The sequence below is a fragment of the Zootoca vivipara genome, chromosome 14 (assembly GCF_965207765.1).
Source record: "Zootoca vivipara chromosome 14, rZooViv2.hap1.1, whole genome shotgun sequence".
Taxonomy (NCBI): Eukaryota; Metazoa; Chordata; class Lepidosauria; order Squamata; family Lacertidae; genus Zootoca; species Zootoca vivipara.
The window spans coordinates 25510082-25526821 of NC_142597.1; the positions used below are offsets into that span (position 1 = coordinate 25510082).

The following is a 16740-nucleotide window of genomic DNA, read 5'->3' on the forward strand; positions in this document are numbered from 1 at the left end:
GCTTCATCCACCTTCTGGGAAATGAAATGGTCAGCGACGCAATGGAGGAATTTGTTGGACCTTAGATTCTTTTGAGTTCCAACAGATATCAGGGTAGTTGGATTCTCCCATGATTACAGTACAGTATATCTTCTTTTTGAATGCTTGGTAATCTGCTCTAGGAAGGCAACATCCAAGTCTTCAATCTGGCTTGGTGGTCTCTAGCAGACACCCACAGTAAGGTCACTGTTGTTTTTTTACCCATCTCCTCTAAATGGTCCTTCCATGCTCCAGGTCATGGAGCCCTTCATGAGTTGGTCTGTCTCGTAGGTAAATGTTCATTAAAAGATTCCACCCACACCACCTGCACTTGCTGATCCTCTCTACCTGCACGCATGCTGTAACGAAGACCATAATGATTAAGAAACTCTCTTTTATGCTAAGCAACTTCAGATTTTGTATTCCAAGACCAATGGAAAGTCACCACATATGCAGGGAGGTCACATGTGAAGATGCTGTACTGCACTGGTACCTTGGATACTAGGAAGAAAACAAATGATCTTGGCACAGCTCAGCAGTATCCAATCCCAATGAAGCTGCAATGCTTCAGCCCATTTGTATGAGTGCTTAATCAGAAAAATAAAACACCAGTGAGGAGATGTTGTTTTTATATACCACTTATATGCCAAAACAGCTTCTAAGTGGCTTACAACTATAATACATAATTGAAATCCACTGGGGCAGTAAAACATTATTAATTAAAATATGACCATGGAGCATAGCTGCCAAGTTATCCCTTTTTTTAAGGGATTTTCCCTTATGCTGAATAGGCTTCCTCGCGAGAAAAGGGAAAACTTGGCAGCTATGCCATGGAGAGCCACTGCCAATCAATGTAGGTAATATTGAACTACAGTCATACCTCGGTTTAAGTACGCTTCAGTTTGAGTAATTTCAGTTCAAGTACTCCGCGGACCCGTCTGGAACGGATTAATCCACTTTCCATTACTTTCAATGGGAAAGTTCGCTTCAGGTTCAGTACGCTTCAGGTTAAGCACAGACTTCCGGAACCAATTGTGTACTTAAACCGAGGTACCACTGTAGATGAACCAATGACCCGACACAAGGCAGCTTCCTATGTTCCTGGTGGCGCATAGGAAAATAGGAAACTGACTTATGCCAAGTCATACCATCTAACTCAGTACTGTCAACACTGGCTGGCAGCAGCCCTCTAGGGTTTCACACAGAGAAACTTTCCTAACCCTAGCTGGAGATGCCAGGGATTGAACTTGAGACTTTCTGCATGTAAAGCAGATGCTCTGTCAGTTAGTGAGGGTCCTTCCTCATACAGCATCACTGAGATGGTTGCAAATATTTTCTGTATTAAAAAAGAGAGTGAGAGATGCAAAGCGTAGCACTGTCAGAAAGCATGTAGCTGTCAGGTAAGATCAAATTTCAAATTTATAGCGGAATCCTATCTACTCAGAAGTAAGTCCCACTGAATTCAATAGGACTTACCTCCAGGGAAGTATTGTAAGATTGCTGCCTTGGTTATGTTGTAAGTTACCATAAACCATAGTGACATTTGAGAGAGAGAGAGAGAGAGAGAGAGAGAGAGAGAGAGAGAGAGAGAGAGAGAGAGAGAGAGCTAACAAAAGCATATAAGAAAATCCATAAATATGAAATATAAAAAGGTGTAGCACAAACTCTCTTCACAATCCAGTCCTTCTGCAGTCTGACTGATGCATGTGTCCTTGTGAATCAATCCTGCTGAAACACAGCCTTCAATCCAATTTATTTCAGCAAGAGATAGGGTTAAACAAAGGTTTCATTTGTACATTGAAATAATCCAAAATGCTTGAATTTGGCTGGATCATGACCATACTTCCTAATACACAGATCTTGGGGGGGGGGAGAGAGAGAGAAGGAAAATGAAATACAAAGAAGTCATTTAACAAATACTTAAGACATGCCAGCCTCAGGCTGAAAACAAACAAGAAAATATAGTTGAATGAATTCTCTATTACTAGAGTAAATTTCTCAAGGGTTGCCCATTAGTGGGAGTAGATTTATCTGACTTTTGTTTTTGCTTTGCTGCAACGACAGCATAAGTATGGCATCAAATTTGCGCAGGCTCCTCTCAGACCTGGGGCCAGCATTCTCTGCTTGAACTGGACCCCCAGCTATAGGCCTGTCCCTGGACTTGGCTGAAGCCTGACCTACCTGTCTCACAGTTAATTCTTTGCCAGGTGTGTGTGTGTGTAAAGAGAAAGAGAGAAAGAAAAAACTTTCAATAGCAGCTGCTTTAAAACCCTTTGATTCCCCCTCAGTCAGTGAGCGGCAGCGCAGTGGAAACATTAGACCTTGACAAGATGGCTGCCTCCCAGCCCAGGCTTGCGTTTCAGTGATGGGGGAAATGGAAGACACCTGCCAAAGATCCTCTCTGTCACTGTCTGCCTTGGACCTGCTGTACTTCTGCAGGGCTTCATTAACGGGGGGAGATAACATTCAGAGAAGCCATGTGCTGTCAGCTTCCATTCACCCCATGCCAAGTCCAATCCTTGGCTCCAGTCACCACTGAAAAACTCATTTGTCCTCCACCTGATGCTCTCCGGGCATTGCAACCCTGAGAACCTTTAAAAATAATAATAATTATTATTATATTAAACAAAATTTATATGCAGGCACAACTCATTTTATTATGCTTCACCTTATTGCAATTCACAGATATTGCTCCTTACGAGAACACAGGTGCAACTTGTGGCAACCTAGCTGCTTCCAGGGGAAAGAAGTCCCCCCCCCCCCCAGACCTTCTAAGTGTCCATATTTTCCATGGACAGTCCCGGATGTACAGAAGCTGTCCCGGTTTCTGATTTGGTCCTGGAATGTCCTGCTTTTCCTTGAAAGGTAAAGGGACCCCTGACCGTTAGGTCCAGTGATGGACGACCCTGGGGTTGCGGCACTCATCTTGCTTTTCTGGCCGAGAGAGCTGGCATATAGCTTCCGGATCATGTGGCCAGAGAGTAAGACCCCCCCCCCCAAGCCAAGGAGATTAGTAACTATTCAACCTTCAGAGGACATCTGAAGGCAGCCCTGTATAGAGAATTTTAAAAATATGTTTAAAGCTTTATTATGTTTTTATATATGTTGGAAGCCACCCAGAGTAGCTGTGGCAACCCAGTCCGATGGGCAGGGTATAAATAATAACATTATTATTATTCTTGTTATTATTTAGATATCCCCATTTTCATCCCTCTCTTCCCTCAGCCTCACATGCTAAGGAAGCCTCTCTGGCCTGCCTCTCATGCAGCTCCCTTTCATCTTCTATCCATTGCCTTCCTGCAACACCAACTTTCTAAAAGTGATCCCCAAGTATGGACCAACAGAACACAGGAAACCCTGGCTGGGGGTGGGCGGGCATCTAAATGCCTTGTGATTTCCCAGTTTCCCACAGCATGCAACCCGGTGGTAGAAGCATTGCGTTGCATGCAGAAAGTCCCAGGTTCAGGCCTCATCAGCATCTCCAGATAAGGATGGAGTAGATAGAGATCCCCACCTGCAACTCTGGAGAGTCACTGCCAATGCTGAGCTGATAGACCAGTGGTCTGACTCATAATAAGTCAGCTTCCTATGTTCTTAGAGCAGGGAGGGGAGGAGCGACCCAAGCCAGGGTTTTGTTGGAAAGGCAATTGACAAGATAAGACCGGGGCATTATATTACCCAAGCCGTATAGGAGGTTAATAAGACACGACAGACAATTGTTGCCGTCTGATACAGCGACTGTTGTGCAAGTGAGTCTATTAGTGGGACGGATGACTAATACGGTATGTTGGGGAAATGTGCTAGCGGGAGGAAGAACTGCTAATATGATTCAATTGACCCATTCTGCATGAGTTAACACATCACTTTATTCCCCCCCCCTTTGGAAAAAAAAGTCATCATCACAGGTGGATCATTCTGACTGGTACTGGAAGATCAGAAATAGTTTCCTCCCTCAAGCCAGCTGTGACAGTTAGTCAGTGATGAACTACTGATCATCTAGGGAAAGGGGAGGGGAGGGAAAGACGCAATGAGCTAAAATAAAACCTTGAAACTTACTTGATGCCTTCCAAAATCTCATTCGAGCCCTTGTTTTGCTCTCCTAATCCTAGTTTGGAGGAATTGCCAAAGCTCATTGGTAGCCCAACCCACATCCCTGATCTTGCCTTGTTGGTTGAATTGGGAAGCGGTGTTGGTTGAGGCCACCTCATTCTGGGCCTTTGTGTGACCAGGTTGGAGGGGATAGAGTTGGGCCACATTCAAACCATGCATTTAAAGCACTATGGTGACACTTTAAACAGTCATGACACCCACAGACCCGGGATTCTGGGAGCTGTAATTTGTTAATGGTTCTGAGAGTTGTAGGGGAGCCCTATTTTTCTTCACAGAACTACAATTCCCACAGTGGTTTAACAGCCTATCCCTCTTCACAGGGGACTCTGGGAATTGTAGCTCTGAGAAGGGAACAGGGGTCTCCTAACAACTCTGCACCCTTAAGAAACTACACTTTCCAGAGTAGCCAACACTCCTCTAGATGAAGCTCCAGATGTGTGAGCATGATTTGCCCTTGTCATGTAAAACAATAATTTGCACAGTAGAATCTGCTCATAATCACTTGTTTGGGTGTACACCCACACCCACACCCACACCATACCCCCCCCAACATTTCTCTGATGAAAATTGGGAGGTCCCATTCCATAATGATAATTTTACTTTTCATTCCCCACACATCTTACCGGGCTGCCTCAGCCACTCTGGGCAGCTTCCAACATATATATATAAACATAATTGAACATGTAACTTTTTTTTTTTAAAAAAACTTCCCTATACAGGACGGCTCGGGGGTCAGATAACTCCATTACCCCCCCCCCTCAAACATTTATCCAGGCATCCCCAAACTGCGGCTCTCCAGATGTTTTGGCATATAACTCCCATGATCCCTAGCTAACAGGACCAGTGGTCGGGGAAGATGGGAATTGTAGTCCAAAACATCTGGAGGGCCGAAGTTTGGGGATGCCTGCATTTATCCAATGAAAATAGGGACATCCTAAGGAAAAGTGGACCATTCTGGGATCAAATCAGAAACTGGGGTGGCTTCTCTAAATCAGGGTTGTCCCTGGAAAACAGGGACACTTGGAGGGTCTAACACACACACATTTTGGTTGACTGGGCCACCTGTAATGTGGCCTCACCACATTTTGAGCTTGCCTTGTGTTAGGTTACGTTTCCAAGCACAATTCAAAGTGTTGGTGCTGACCTTTAAAGCCCTAAATGGCCTCAGTCCAGTATACCTGAAGGAGCATCTCCACCACCATCATTCTGCCCAGACACTGAGGTCCAGTGCTGAGGGCCTTCTGGTGGTTCCCTCGTTGCGAGAAGTCAAGTTGCAGGGAACCAGGCAGAGGGCCTTCTCGGGAGTGGCGCCCGCCCTGTGGAATGCCCTCCCATCAGATGTCAAAGAGAAAAACAGCTACCAAATTTTTAGAAGACATCTGAAGGCAGCCCTGTTTAGAGAGGCTTTTAATCTTTAATTGATTATTTTATTCTTCTGTTGGAAGCCGCCCAGAGTGGCTGGGGAAACCCAGCCAGATGGGCAGGGTATAAATAAATTATTATTATTATTATTATTATTATTATTATTATTATTATTATTATTATGTTAGCCTCTAGAAAGCCTCAGGCTGTCTTTGCCCTGACTTTAAATTTGGGGTGGAAGAACTCCGGCCTGGAACCCGAATGCAGCCCTTGAGGCCTCTCTACTTGGCTCCTGGAATTATCTGCAGTCCACACTGCTCACTGGACTGGCTTCAACCCCCCCCCCCCGAGTATTTTTGCCTGGCAAGAATGTGTCCTTCAGCACTGAAACTGCCTTTAGCTTCCCTGGATGGAAGGTAGAGAGGGTGGTGTGAGTGTTTTTAGAAATTAGCTTAACTTACAAAGGTAAAAGTTATATTCCTTGCTCGGCCCACTTTTGCCTCTAGACCTACACACTACTGGCATGTGGCCCCCAAGAGGTTTCTGAAAATGGAATGTGGACCTCAGGCTGTAAAAGTTTTCCCACCTCTTCTTAAGACAGTTTTCTTATCAGGGCATTTGGCTGGAATAATATTGATGATAATGATGATAGAATATAAATTAATACAGTCATATCTCAGTTTAAGTACGCCTCGGTTTGAGTATTTTCAGTTTAAGTACTCCATGGACCTGTCTGGAACGGATTAATCCACTTTCCATTACTTTCAATGGGAAAGTTCGCTTCAGGTTAAGTACAGACTTCCGGAACCAATTGTGTTTGTAAACCGAGGTACCACTGTACAAGGAGTCTAGACACCTCTGTCCTATTTTTGCTTTTGTTTTTAGCCCAATGAGAAGAATGCCATCTGAGTCACAAGGTGATCAGGCTGTTGGAAGGGAATTTGCAAGCTTTCACTTCAGATCCAGGGATTAAGAGCTGACTTGGTGCTTTTCCTCCCCACCCCTCCTCCCCAAGTCTACTGTTTTTGCAAGGAAAGCAAATCGCAAAGGGTTTGGGACCCTGATTCTAGGAACTTTTGTCTAGAAGGTCTTGGCTGGCCTCAAGGCCTTGTTGCCACAACTCAAAAAAATGTAAAAAGTGTCTTGCTGGACCAGAATTGGGGGGGGGGGGCAGGGTGTGTGTATTCTGGAACATGTCATTGGCCTCATTCACAAATACATTTAAAGCACGGTGGCAGTGTGGGCAGGGAGGACACGGGTGGGGTCACAGCTGCAGCCAGGGTGCGGTGGCAGGGCCCCCCCAGATCTGCTACCTGAGGTGACTGCCTCACTTTGCCTCATGGCCCTGCTCCTAGCCCTCCCCAAAGATGCCACAGGGACCTTCTGCATGAAAAGCAGATGCTCAGTCAAGTGACCTACAGTCCCTTTCTGCCAATTTTTAGTACTGGGGTGGAAATCCTAGGGGGTGATCTGTGGGAGTCATATGGCAGTAGTGGGTGGAGCCAGAGCTGGTGATGGGCAGAGCCAGCAACAAAAGTGCTCCAGATTATTTAATCTGGAATAAAAACCACCCTGGTTGAATTTCCACCATTGTTACCTCAGATTGAGGTCCACTTATGGTAGAAGTAAAGGTCCCACTGAGTTTGATGGGGTTACTTTCAATTTTTTAAATTATTTTTTTAAAAAACACAGGAATTTATTTAATCAATGCAGCTATGGTTCTGTAAAGGAAGCAATATCTTTCTGACTTTAGTGCAGGGATCAGCAAACTTTTTCAGTGTGGTGTAGTGGTTAAGAGCAGTGGACTCGTAATCTGGTGAACCGGGTTCGCTTCCCCACTCCTCCACATGCAGCTGCTGGGTGACCTTGGGCTAGTCACACTTCTCTGAAGTCTCTCAGCCTCACTCACCTCACAGAGTGTTTGTTGTGGGGGAGGAAGGGAAAGAAGATTGTTAGCCGCTTTGAGACTCCTTAGCGTAGTGATAAAGCGGGATATCAAATCCAAACACCTCTTCTTCTTCTTCTTCTTCTTCTTCTTCTTCTTCTTCTTCTTCTTCTTCTTCTTCTTCTTCTTCTTCTTCGTCTTCTTCGTCTTCTTCGTCTTCTTCGTCTTCTTCGTCTTCGTCTTCTTTTAGCAGGGGGCCGGTCCATTTTTCCTCAGACCTTGTGGGGGGCCAGACTATATTTTTTGGGAGGAATGAACCAATTTATATGTCCCACAAATAACTCAGAGATGCATTTTAAATAAAAGGACACATTCTACTCATGTAAAAACACGCTGATTCCTAGACCGTCCGTGGGCTGGATTTAGAAGGTGACTGGGCTGGATCTGGCCCCCGGGCCTTAGTTTGCCTACCCATGCTTTAGTGCCTCACATGCAGAGCAGGAATACAGTATACCAATTTGTTCTTGGACAACTGGGGAAAGGAACACATTATCTTCAACTCCAAGCCATACAACTAGGAAAAAAAAATGTGTGTGTGGTAGGGAAATCAATTTATTTGTATCAATAGCCATCCTTCTAATTGTTCTGAAACTACGTCGAAAGAGGGGAAACAGTTTTAAAAGCGGGTGAGGGTGGGGAATCAGCCACAAGGAAACAAGGAGGAAGGATATTGACAAGCCAGTAGGTGTGCAAATGAGTGGAGATGAAGCCTTATGAGGAATAGTTGAAGGAGAACAAATACCTGCAGGGCTGTCCCATGGAAGGTGGAGCAAGCTTGTTTCCTGCTGCTCCAGAGAGTAAGACCCAAACCAGTGGATTCAAATGACAAGAAAGGAGATTCTTACTAAAATTAGAAAGAAGTTTCTGACGGCAAGAGCTGTGTGACAGTGGAATGAACTTCCTCGGAACGTGGCAGGCTCTCCTTCATTGGAGGTTTTTGAACAGAGGTTGGTTGCCAGGGATCCTTCATCTGTGACTCCTGCTTTGCAGGGGGTTGGGCTAGATGACTCTTGGGAACCTGTTCCTACAGTTTTATGATTCTATAAACTCTGATGGAATTGATGGAGTAGGTTTAGGAGGCTGCAAGGACCCACAGGTGTCCACCTGTTTTCTAGCCTATATATTATCTACTCTAAGAGGCAGTAGTTTTCTGGGCCCTCAGGCAGAAGCCTTTTCCATTAACTGCTATGTGACCCATTTAATACCAGGGACTGAACCTAGGACCTTCTGCATGCAAACACGTCCCCTTCTGCGAAGCTGTGCTCCCGTTTCTTGCCCTCCTGCAGTCACTGTGACAGATTCAGAATGCTGTCAGCAGCTACTAACAAATGCATTTTTTGTTTTTACATGCACACATTTGCATGGAGCACGGAATCCACATGTAGGTTGTGGGTGATTTCACACACTGTGGCATTTGTCACTGGCGTGTGCTTGTGTACAATGGCACTTTTATGCCTAAGACTGCAATCCCGTGTACCCGGTCTACAAAGCCCCCCCCAATTTAATTCAAAAGCACTTATTTTTGAGAAAATTTGCAAGGGATCACGTTGCACAGCTTTAATGGTGGCACTGACAAGACCTATAATAGCTCTGGCATTCCATTTAATTGAAATAATTAACTGTGGGCTTCTGGTTGCACTATTTAAAGCTGCAAAATCCCCTGGATCTCCCAGTAGTTTTGTCCCATTGAGACACTGAATGTCTGGAATGTCCCTTGCTGTGCAGGTCAAACAGTGCAGCATCAGTATCTGGTGTGAATACCTTTCCCTAATATCTTAATTGCAATGGCCTTTCTTTACTTATAAAAGCTGGCTGGACATGAATGTCATGGCCCATGTACAGAGTGCCATTAACTTCTCAGCTTCAGTTCACCTTGAGACTCCTTGAGTGAAGAGAAGAGAGAGAGAGAGAGAGAAAATAATGCACAAGTTAGCACCTTTCCTTTTCCAAATGAAGACCTATTAGAGTGTTATGCATGGGTGAGAAAAGCTTCTCTTCCAAAAATTCTTTCTTCTGTGTGACTATTAAGGGCACTGAAGCCTTGTCCTCTTTATCAGGTCACCCTAAATGCTGTGCCAGACTTAAAAAATAAATTCTGATGTATGTGTACACACACACATGCAATAGATTGCTGGTGGGGACAGGCTGCCACCAGCACATACTGTAACTCTGGTGCCTGGAAGCTTTCACTGTCTCCCTATGTTATTGGGCCGATTAAAAGGGTCTTGTATTCCTTTACAAGGTTCTTAACAACTTGGGGCCAGGATACTTTAAGTACCTAGGGTTGGAGCTTGGCAAGAGGTAGCTAGGAGTTGCTTTGACACCCCCCCCCTTTCTGAAAAAGGTAGGGCGGTCTCTAGTCTTTTTTAAAAAAGATCTTTATTTCGATTCTTTAAAACATTACAAAATATAACAGAAATATAACAGAAACAAAGGCTTTACAAAACGTAGGAAAAAACATAAAGAGATATGAAAATACCAAAAACAGAACATGGAAATGAATGATCAAAATAAAACAAAATTTCATCTAAACTTATACTCAACACAATGCATAGTAAATATTGTATGAAATGTTTAAATCAAGATGAAATCAAAATATAAAAAAATTGAAAAGGAAAAGGAAGGAAAACAATTTTTTAAAAATACTTCTGATTGTTCACATATCACGTCCTCTTAACTCGCTTTCTTAAATTCCTTTAATTAAAATCTTCTTTTATCTAACAAATATCTCTCTTTATGCGTTACTTAATTTAAGCAAATCACCAAATCAGTTTTAATACCTTCTTTCTTCAGGTAGTCCCCTACCAATTTCCACTCGTTTTGAATTTTTTGTTTGGGGATATTCCTTATAGTCATTTTAGCTAAATTCATAAATTCTATTATTTTTACTTGCCAATCCTGCACTGTTGGTATCTCTTCCCCCTTCCATTTTTCTCTAGTCTTGATAGATGAAACCTTTTGGAATACCTCTCCCTATATGAACCTACCTGGACTCTCTGACTGTCATCTGAGGCCCTTCTTGGGGGCCCTCCTCTCAGGGAAGCTCAGAGGGTGATAATGAGTGCTATTTTTTTTTTAGAAAAAAGAGGTGCCAGAACTCACCATGAACACCTCCCTTGTTCTCTTATAATGGCAATGGCACCCACCTGAGAGGTGCCAGATCTGAGTTCAGGTGATTTCCGGCTGAAAACCAGCCCTGGATGACAAAGGAGAGGGCCTTTTCGGTTATGGCTCCCTGCCTGCGGAATGCCCTCCACAGCAAGGTCCACCTGGTGCCTTTGTGGACATATTTTTGGAAGCAGGTGAAAACATGCCTCCCAGCCCCAAGGCCTTTCATAGACCGAGTTAAGCCTTGTTATAGTTAGTGTGTTGCTAAAGCTTTCTGACATTGTTCGGTGGGGGCTGTTTTTTTAAATATTTTGTATGGAATGTTAATGTTATGGGAATTTTTCTTTTCTATGGCCTAATACGTTTATGCATATATGTTTTTTTTAATGTAAATAACTTTGCAGGGAACAAACTGATAATAATAATAATAATAATAATAATAATAATAATAATAAACAACACATTCCCTCTTTATGTGGATTCCCAAAATAAATGCACCCAGAAGGCCCATTTTTCTAAGATACACCTCAGCTCCCCACAATTTGTCCCACTGCACCACAAGGGCTAGAAACCTGAACACTAGGCCACACCCTCTCCCTCCAGGCCACACCCCTCCCTCCAGGCCACACCCCCTCCAACTTCCTCAAATGCTTTTGCCTGGCTGAAAATGCCATTGTACTGTGATAGTGTCTATTGGAGGATGGAAATATATTTGTGCATTTGTGTGCAGCAACCTCCAGCTTTCCAGCGGCCCGAGTCACACACGACTTGTTGCTCCATCTACCTTTGCCTCTGGCCCTGCTCACTACTGCTATGTGGCCCCAGAAGGTTGCCCATGAAGGGATATGGCCCTTGGGCTGAAAACAGTTCCCCCTCCCAGCTGCAGCATATAACCCAAACACGCAGAAAAAAAGTAGGCAACCAGAGGTGCAGGTGTGACTCTCAATGGCTGGTGTGATGTGAGTGGGTTTAGCCGCCTTCACCCTAATGGTGTTTTCAGTTGGACCTTTCACATATCAGAGCAAGAGGCTGCATGGTGGGGATAATGGGCTGGGATCAACATCCTGCCTCCAGTTAGGAACACAGGGAGCTAGCTGCCTTTTACCGAGTCAGAACAGTCTCCCATCTAGCTCTGTACTGTCCACACTGATTGGCAGCATCTCTGGAGGCGGGTTTCAGACAGGAGACCTTTCTCAGCCCGATTGAATCTGGGACCCAGGGGGGAAGTGAGGTGATTTTATATTACGGACTTTATGGTCTTTATAACACCCCGCCTTTACACAGAAATGCAGGAAGCTGCCTTGTATTGAGTCAGCTTAGCATTGTCCATCCTGGCTGGCAGAGGACCTCCAGGGTTTCAGGAAGGGGACATTCCTGGAGATGCTGGGGATTGAACCTGGACATTCCTGTGCTACGCTGCAGCCCATTTCTTTAGATGGATTACAGGCATCCCCAAACCGCGGCCCTCCAGATGTTTTGGTCTACAACTCCCATGATCCCTAGCTAACAGGAACAGTGGTCGGGGAAGATGGGAATTGTAGTCCAAAACATCTGGAGGGCCGAAGTTTGGGGATGCCTGGATAAGGCCAATGGCCCATCTATTCCTGCACACTGTTCTCCTACTAGTGGCTTCTTTGGGGGAAGCCTAGTATTACGTCACTCCCAAACGCGGTAAGCCAGCCCTGATGTATTCAGACCCGCCTCCTCCTGCTCGTTCTGCTGAGTGGGTCTCGGGACTTCTACCCGCAGCCCTGCCTTGAAGGTCTCCGCTCCCTGGGATCGTCTGCATGCAAAGGATGTGCTCTGCCACTGAGACAGCACGACTCCCATGAGAGGGCCCGGGAGGGTAGGGCTGCTGCAATGTGCCTGAGTGGGAAGCACGCCCCCCTCCCGGACTTTGCAAGATCTAAGACTCCCTCTCCCCAAACCTCCCCGTCCATCATCATGACCACGAGCATTTTGCTAGGGGGCGAACCCTGCAGCACCCTAAAACTCAATTGTGGAGGGAGGGGGAATTAACCACACTCAGAATATGGGGGAGGGGGAAAAGGTTACCAATTCCAGCATGCAACACACATAGGCAGTCTCCTCCCTGCCCCCCCCCCCCAGCAAACCTTGGTCGTTGGTGGCAGGGGAAGGAGGGAGACCAGCAGGAACGGAGGGTTGGTGGGGGAGAAGAGAGGAGTTTCAGCTGCAGGAGCGCAAGCAGGGCGAGTGGGTGAAAGGCTGACAGCTCCGCCATCCCACTCGGGGATCAGAGTCATCGGCAGGAGTGTGGGAAGCGGCGGGCGAAGTGGAGAGCAAGTGCATCGGAGCTCTGGAAAGGGGCATCTCCTCCTCTTCCCTCCCTTCTCCTCCACACCAGCTGCAATGGGGAGCTCTGCAGAGCTGGGGCTGCAGCCAGCCCGCCAGCACCCCGCCCCCCCGCGCTGCACCCCCTCCTTGCTGCTCCCTTCACCCAGCTCCAGTCCACGGAGCCCCCTCCTCTTGGGGAACCGGCCATGCAGCTTGAGCAGGGAGGGAGAGAGGGAAGGAGGGAGGGAGGAAAGGGCGACTGGGGAGGGAGAGAAGGGGGGAGGCACCCAACTCCTTCTCCCTGGCATTGCGCATGATTCTGCGGCTCTGTGCATTGCACGCTCCAACCCACCTTGGGAGGAGGGAGGAGGAGGGGGAGGCTTCTCTCCCTCCCTCCCCCTCCCTAGCGTTGTCGGCTCGCGGAGCCAATGGGAGCCCGCCTCTCTCCCCGGCCGTCCAATCGTCGGCCGGCGGGGGCGTCGCCCAGGAGGCTCAAATGGCCCAGGCTAGGCTGCGCGCCGGAGAGGAGTTGTGCGCTCTGGCTGGCGCTCGCTCGCTCATTGCTGGCTGTGCGTTCCGCGAGCCGCGCAGGTGCCGCTGCACGTCGGGGAGAGGCAGGATGGCGAGGGCGGCGGGGAGGCAGCCAGGAGGAGGGCTGCGGAGGGCATGAGAAGGAAGCGGAGACGAGGGGGAGGCAGCGCGCCTTGTGCACTCGCCCCGGGCTGGGCTGGGCTGGGCAGATGAGAAGGTCCCCGGCAGGGCAGGGCGCTTTGCAGCTAGGATGATGCTCCTGGTCGGCGGGCGGTAGTACTATGATTTGGTATGTGGCCACTTTGATAGCAAGTGTGATCAGCACCAGAGGACTGGCAGCAGCTCAAGGTGAGTTGAAGTGCACCGGGTCCCCCCCCTTCCACCCCCCTGCAGCGGTTTCTCCTTTGCGCTCTGGGCTGGCCTCTTTGGGCACCGGGAAAGCTCTCCGGGCTGACGCTTCCTATGTGGACCTTCCCTTCTCCCATCTCTCTCTCTCTCCTCCACCTTTCCTCTCTCATTTGTTACCTGTATCCTTTCGATTCGGGAAAGGATGCCCGGCTTTTCGTCCGCCGCGCCGCCGCCTTCGCGCAAAAGGAGTTTCCCTTGCGAGTAGGGGAGCGCTTCAGATTGTAAGGAAAAGAAGAAATACAGTACTCACAAATAAAAAAGGCAGCATGTTTTCTGCTCCCCGCCTTCCTCTCCGGAGAGGGGTTGGTTTCAGAAATGGTTAAGTGACATGGTTTCATCAGTACAGTACAGTAAAAACCATTAAAAAAATAAATAAAAATCAGCCAAGGATGCGATGAAGCGAGAGCAGGACTGGAATAAGTCTTTTGCAGAGTTTTTGAAACCTTGGACCGCGGCTCGTTCTTGGTCTTAATTTATTTTTGTTGCCTGGTTTTTCTGTAACGATTTCAGAGGAAGGTTTGGCAGAGAGCAAGTCGATGGACTTTGCAGAAAGGCGTGCAATTGACCAGTGCATGTTCGTGATCCAAGTAATGTATGAGTCCGTGATCTAGCAAGCGGACGATTATTTCCTTTAATGCTGAAGTTGCTTAACAAAGCAGTGCTGTGAAGGCTGCAATCCTGTACATGCTTACCGATGATGTAAAGCCCTACTGAACGCTGCAAGGCTTGCTCATATGTAAGATCTGTTTGCCTGGAAGTCTAAGCTCTTTTCTGAATACTCTAGGGAGAGCTGGAGATCCTGGGTCAGTGGTGAAGTATGTGAACCTTTTTCACACGTGTGTGTGTGTGTGTGTGTGTGACCTGTCACTAGGGGCACTTGGGGCAGAGAGATGACCATTGAAAGTGAGATTTCTAGTTTCAGATGTTCATCAGAAAGAAATCCATCTGGGCTTTGTATTTAAATGAGATCCTGGGTAGTTACCGGTAAATACTAAGATATAGAGAGTTTGTTAGCTCATTCTTTTTCTTGCAGGCACGAATAAGCTTGCGATTCAATAGAAGACTCTAACTTTACTTAAGAGATGACAAACTGGATTTCTGAGAGGTTGGGTAGGATGTTTGGCAAAAGGCAATTCTCACCGCGTTGTGCTGCAGTCTCTGGTTTCAGGGCTTTTTCATTGGTGCCACCAGTGCTATGGAATGCCCTCCCAGCTGAAAAGGAGAGGCTTCATCAGTATTGGCATTCTGCCGGCTCCTGAAGACACACCTGTTTAGGCAAACTGTCTCCCGAAACTGAACTTCAACTTTTATTTTTTTAAACTGTTATTTTTTTTAAAAAAAAAACCTGTTGAAATTGTCAAGGCTTTCAACTTGTGCTATTCTGTATTTTATTTAGTATTCTCTTAAATGTTCTGAGCAAAGTGCTACTGGGTGTTTTAACTATGTACAGTATGTATTTTATGATGGATTTTATAGCTGTGAACTGCTTTGAAGCCATTTTGGCACACAAGCAGTGTATAAATAAATTAATAAAATTAATTAATAAAATTAATAAAAATACATATGTGCCCCTTGCCATTGCAGTGCAAGGATTCTGTGGGTGAATATACAATTTGCTCAGGGGGCTTAAAGTTTGCAGCATAAACCTGTTCTTGCCCAGTGAATCAGCCTTGGTTATGTATGATTGTTAAGTACTTAAATGGTTCTGCACAGCATCTGGGGGAAAGCTAGAGTAGCAGTAGCCTCGAGCATTTTATGAAAATGCTCTGTGGAGGGCATCCTACCTGGACCTCTGTGGAGGGCAGTCAACCCAAACTCAAGTGTATGAAAGCTTAGCTCATAGATGGCCACTGTGTGCACCCTATGGGATGGAAGGCATCTGAATGTTGCTGGTGCTGCTGGGGGAGAGTGGGGTTGCAGGGAATGACCACTCTGAGACACTTCTTTCAATAAGTTAACCAGAGAGAGCTGCTGTCTGGAAGCGGGAAATGCTGCAGCCCAGAGATCCATGAGCGCAGAGTAAGAAATAGCGGAAGGAAAGTGGGTTTCGTCTCTCCACTCTCTTGGAGGCTGGCACAGAGCCGGCTGGCATGACATGCACACCTTACGAATTTTTCAGTTGAGAGCTGGTGTCCAGCTATGAAACCAGCCTGCAAGTCACTAGTCCACCACACTTACTTGTATATCATTTATGTGGCATGTCAGCACCCTGCAACAAGGGCACACAGCTCCTCACAGAAGCTGTTCTCCTTGGTTGCTTGGAAGTGACATTGTTTGCTGCAGGTGACCAGGTGACCAGGTGTGCACACCTGCCTTATATAACCTCGTGTTGCTTTGGGTCAAGGGCCTCTGGCCAGCTCTCCCCTTTGGTTTTGGGGAAAGGATGTTCTTAAAAATGATTTTTAGTAAAGCTTGGCTGTTCTTAAGGGATGGTGTCAGGCGTACATTTCCAGGATTAGCATATGTGGCTCTGTAAACAAATTTCCCGCAACCATGTTCACGATCCATTAGTTTAATTGCATTTCTCCGGTGTCATTTATTTTCTGGTTGCTAAGCACCTTGCATTAGTGTGTTTAGTGGGAATCTTCCGCCAGAGGCTAGTGTCGCTACCCCTGCATTGTCAGATGTGGTCTGCATGTGCAGCAGTATGAGATGGGAACAAGGTGCTTCAGACTGCAGGTAGCAGTACTGGTGAATTGCATTATGGAACTCCCTGCAAGCAGAACACTAGCACAACAGGGAAGGGGCTGGGATCTCTCCCTGAAGTCCTAGGTTTTTTAACTTGCACATTTTTGGGGGGTGGGGAATGGATGGGAAGCTGATTTGTGGCGGAGACCGATTTCCCACCCTGTAACTTTGCTTTGCCTGACATAATGTGTTTTATTTCGAATAAATAATGCTGATGCCTGCATTAATGCCTGCAAACCTCAATATGCTTATTTATTTCCTCCAAGGAGATCAAG

At 46.5% G+C, this 16740-nt stretch overlaps 1 protein-coding gene across 1 annotated transcript in view; it reads left to right on the forward strand.

The window, feature by feature from the left end:
• The first annotated feature begins 13332 nt into the window (after positions 1 to 13332).
• Positions 13333 to 16740, forward strand: part of IGSF9B (immunoglobulin superfamily member 9B) — a 121952-nt gene continuing 118544 nt past the window's right edge. Inside the window, exon 1 of the mRNA XM_035139552.3 lies at positions 13333 to 13717. Coding sequence (XP_034995443.3) covers positions 13651 to 13717 — 67 coding nt within the window. The 5' untranslated portion in view covers positions 13333 to 13650. The remainder of the gene's footprint in view (positions 13718 to 16740) is intronic.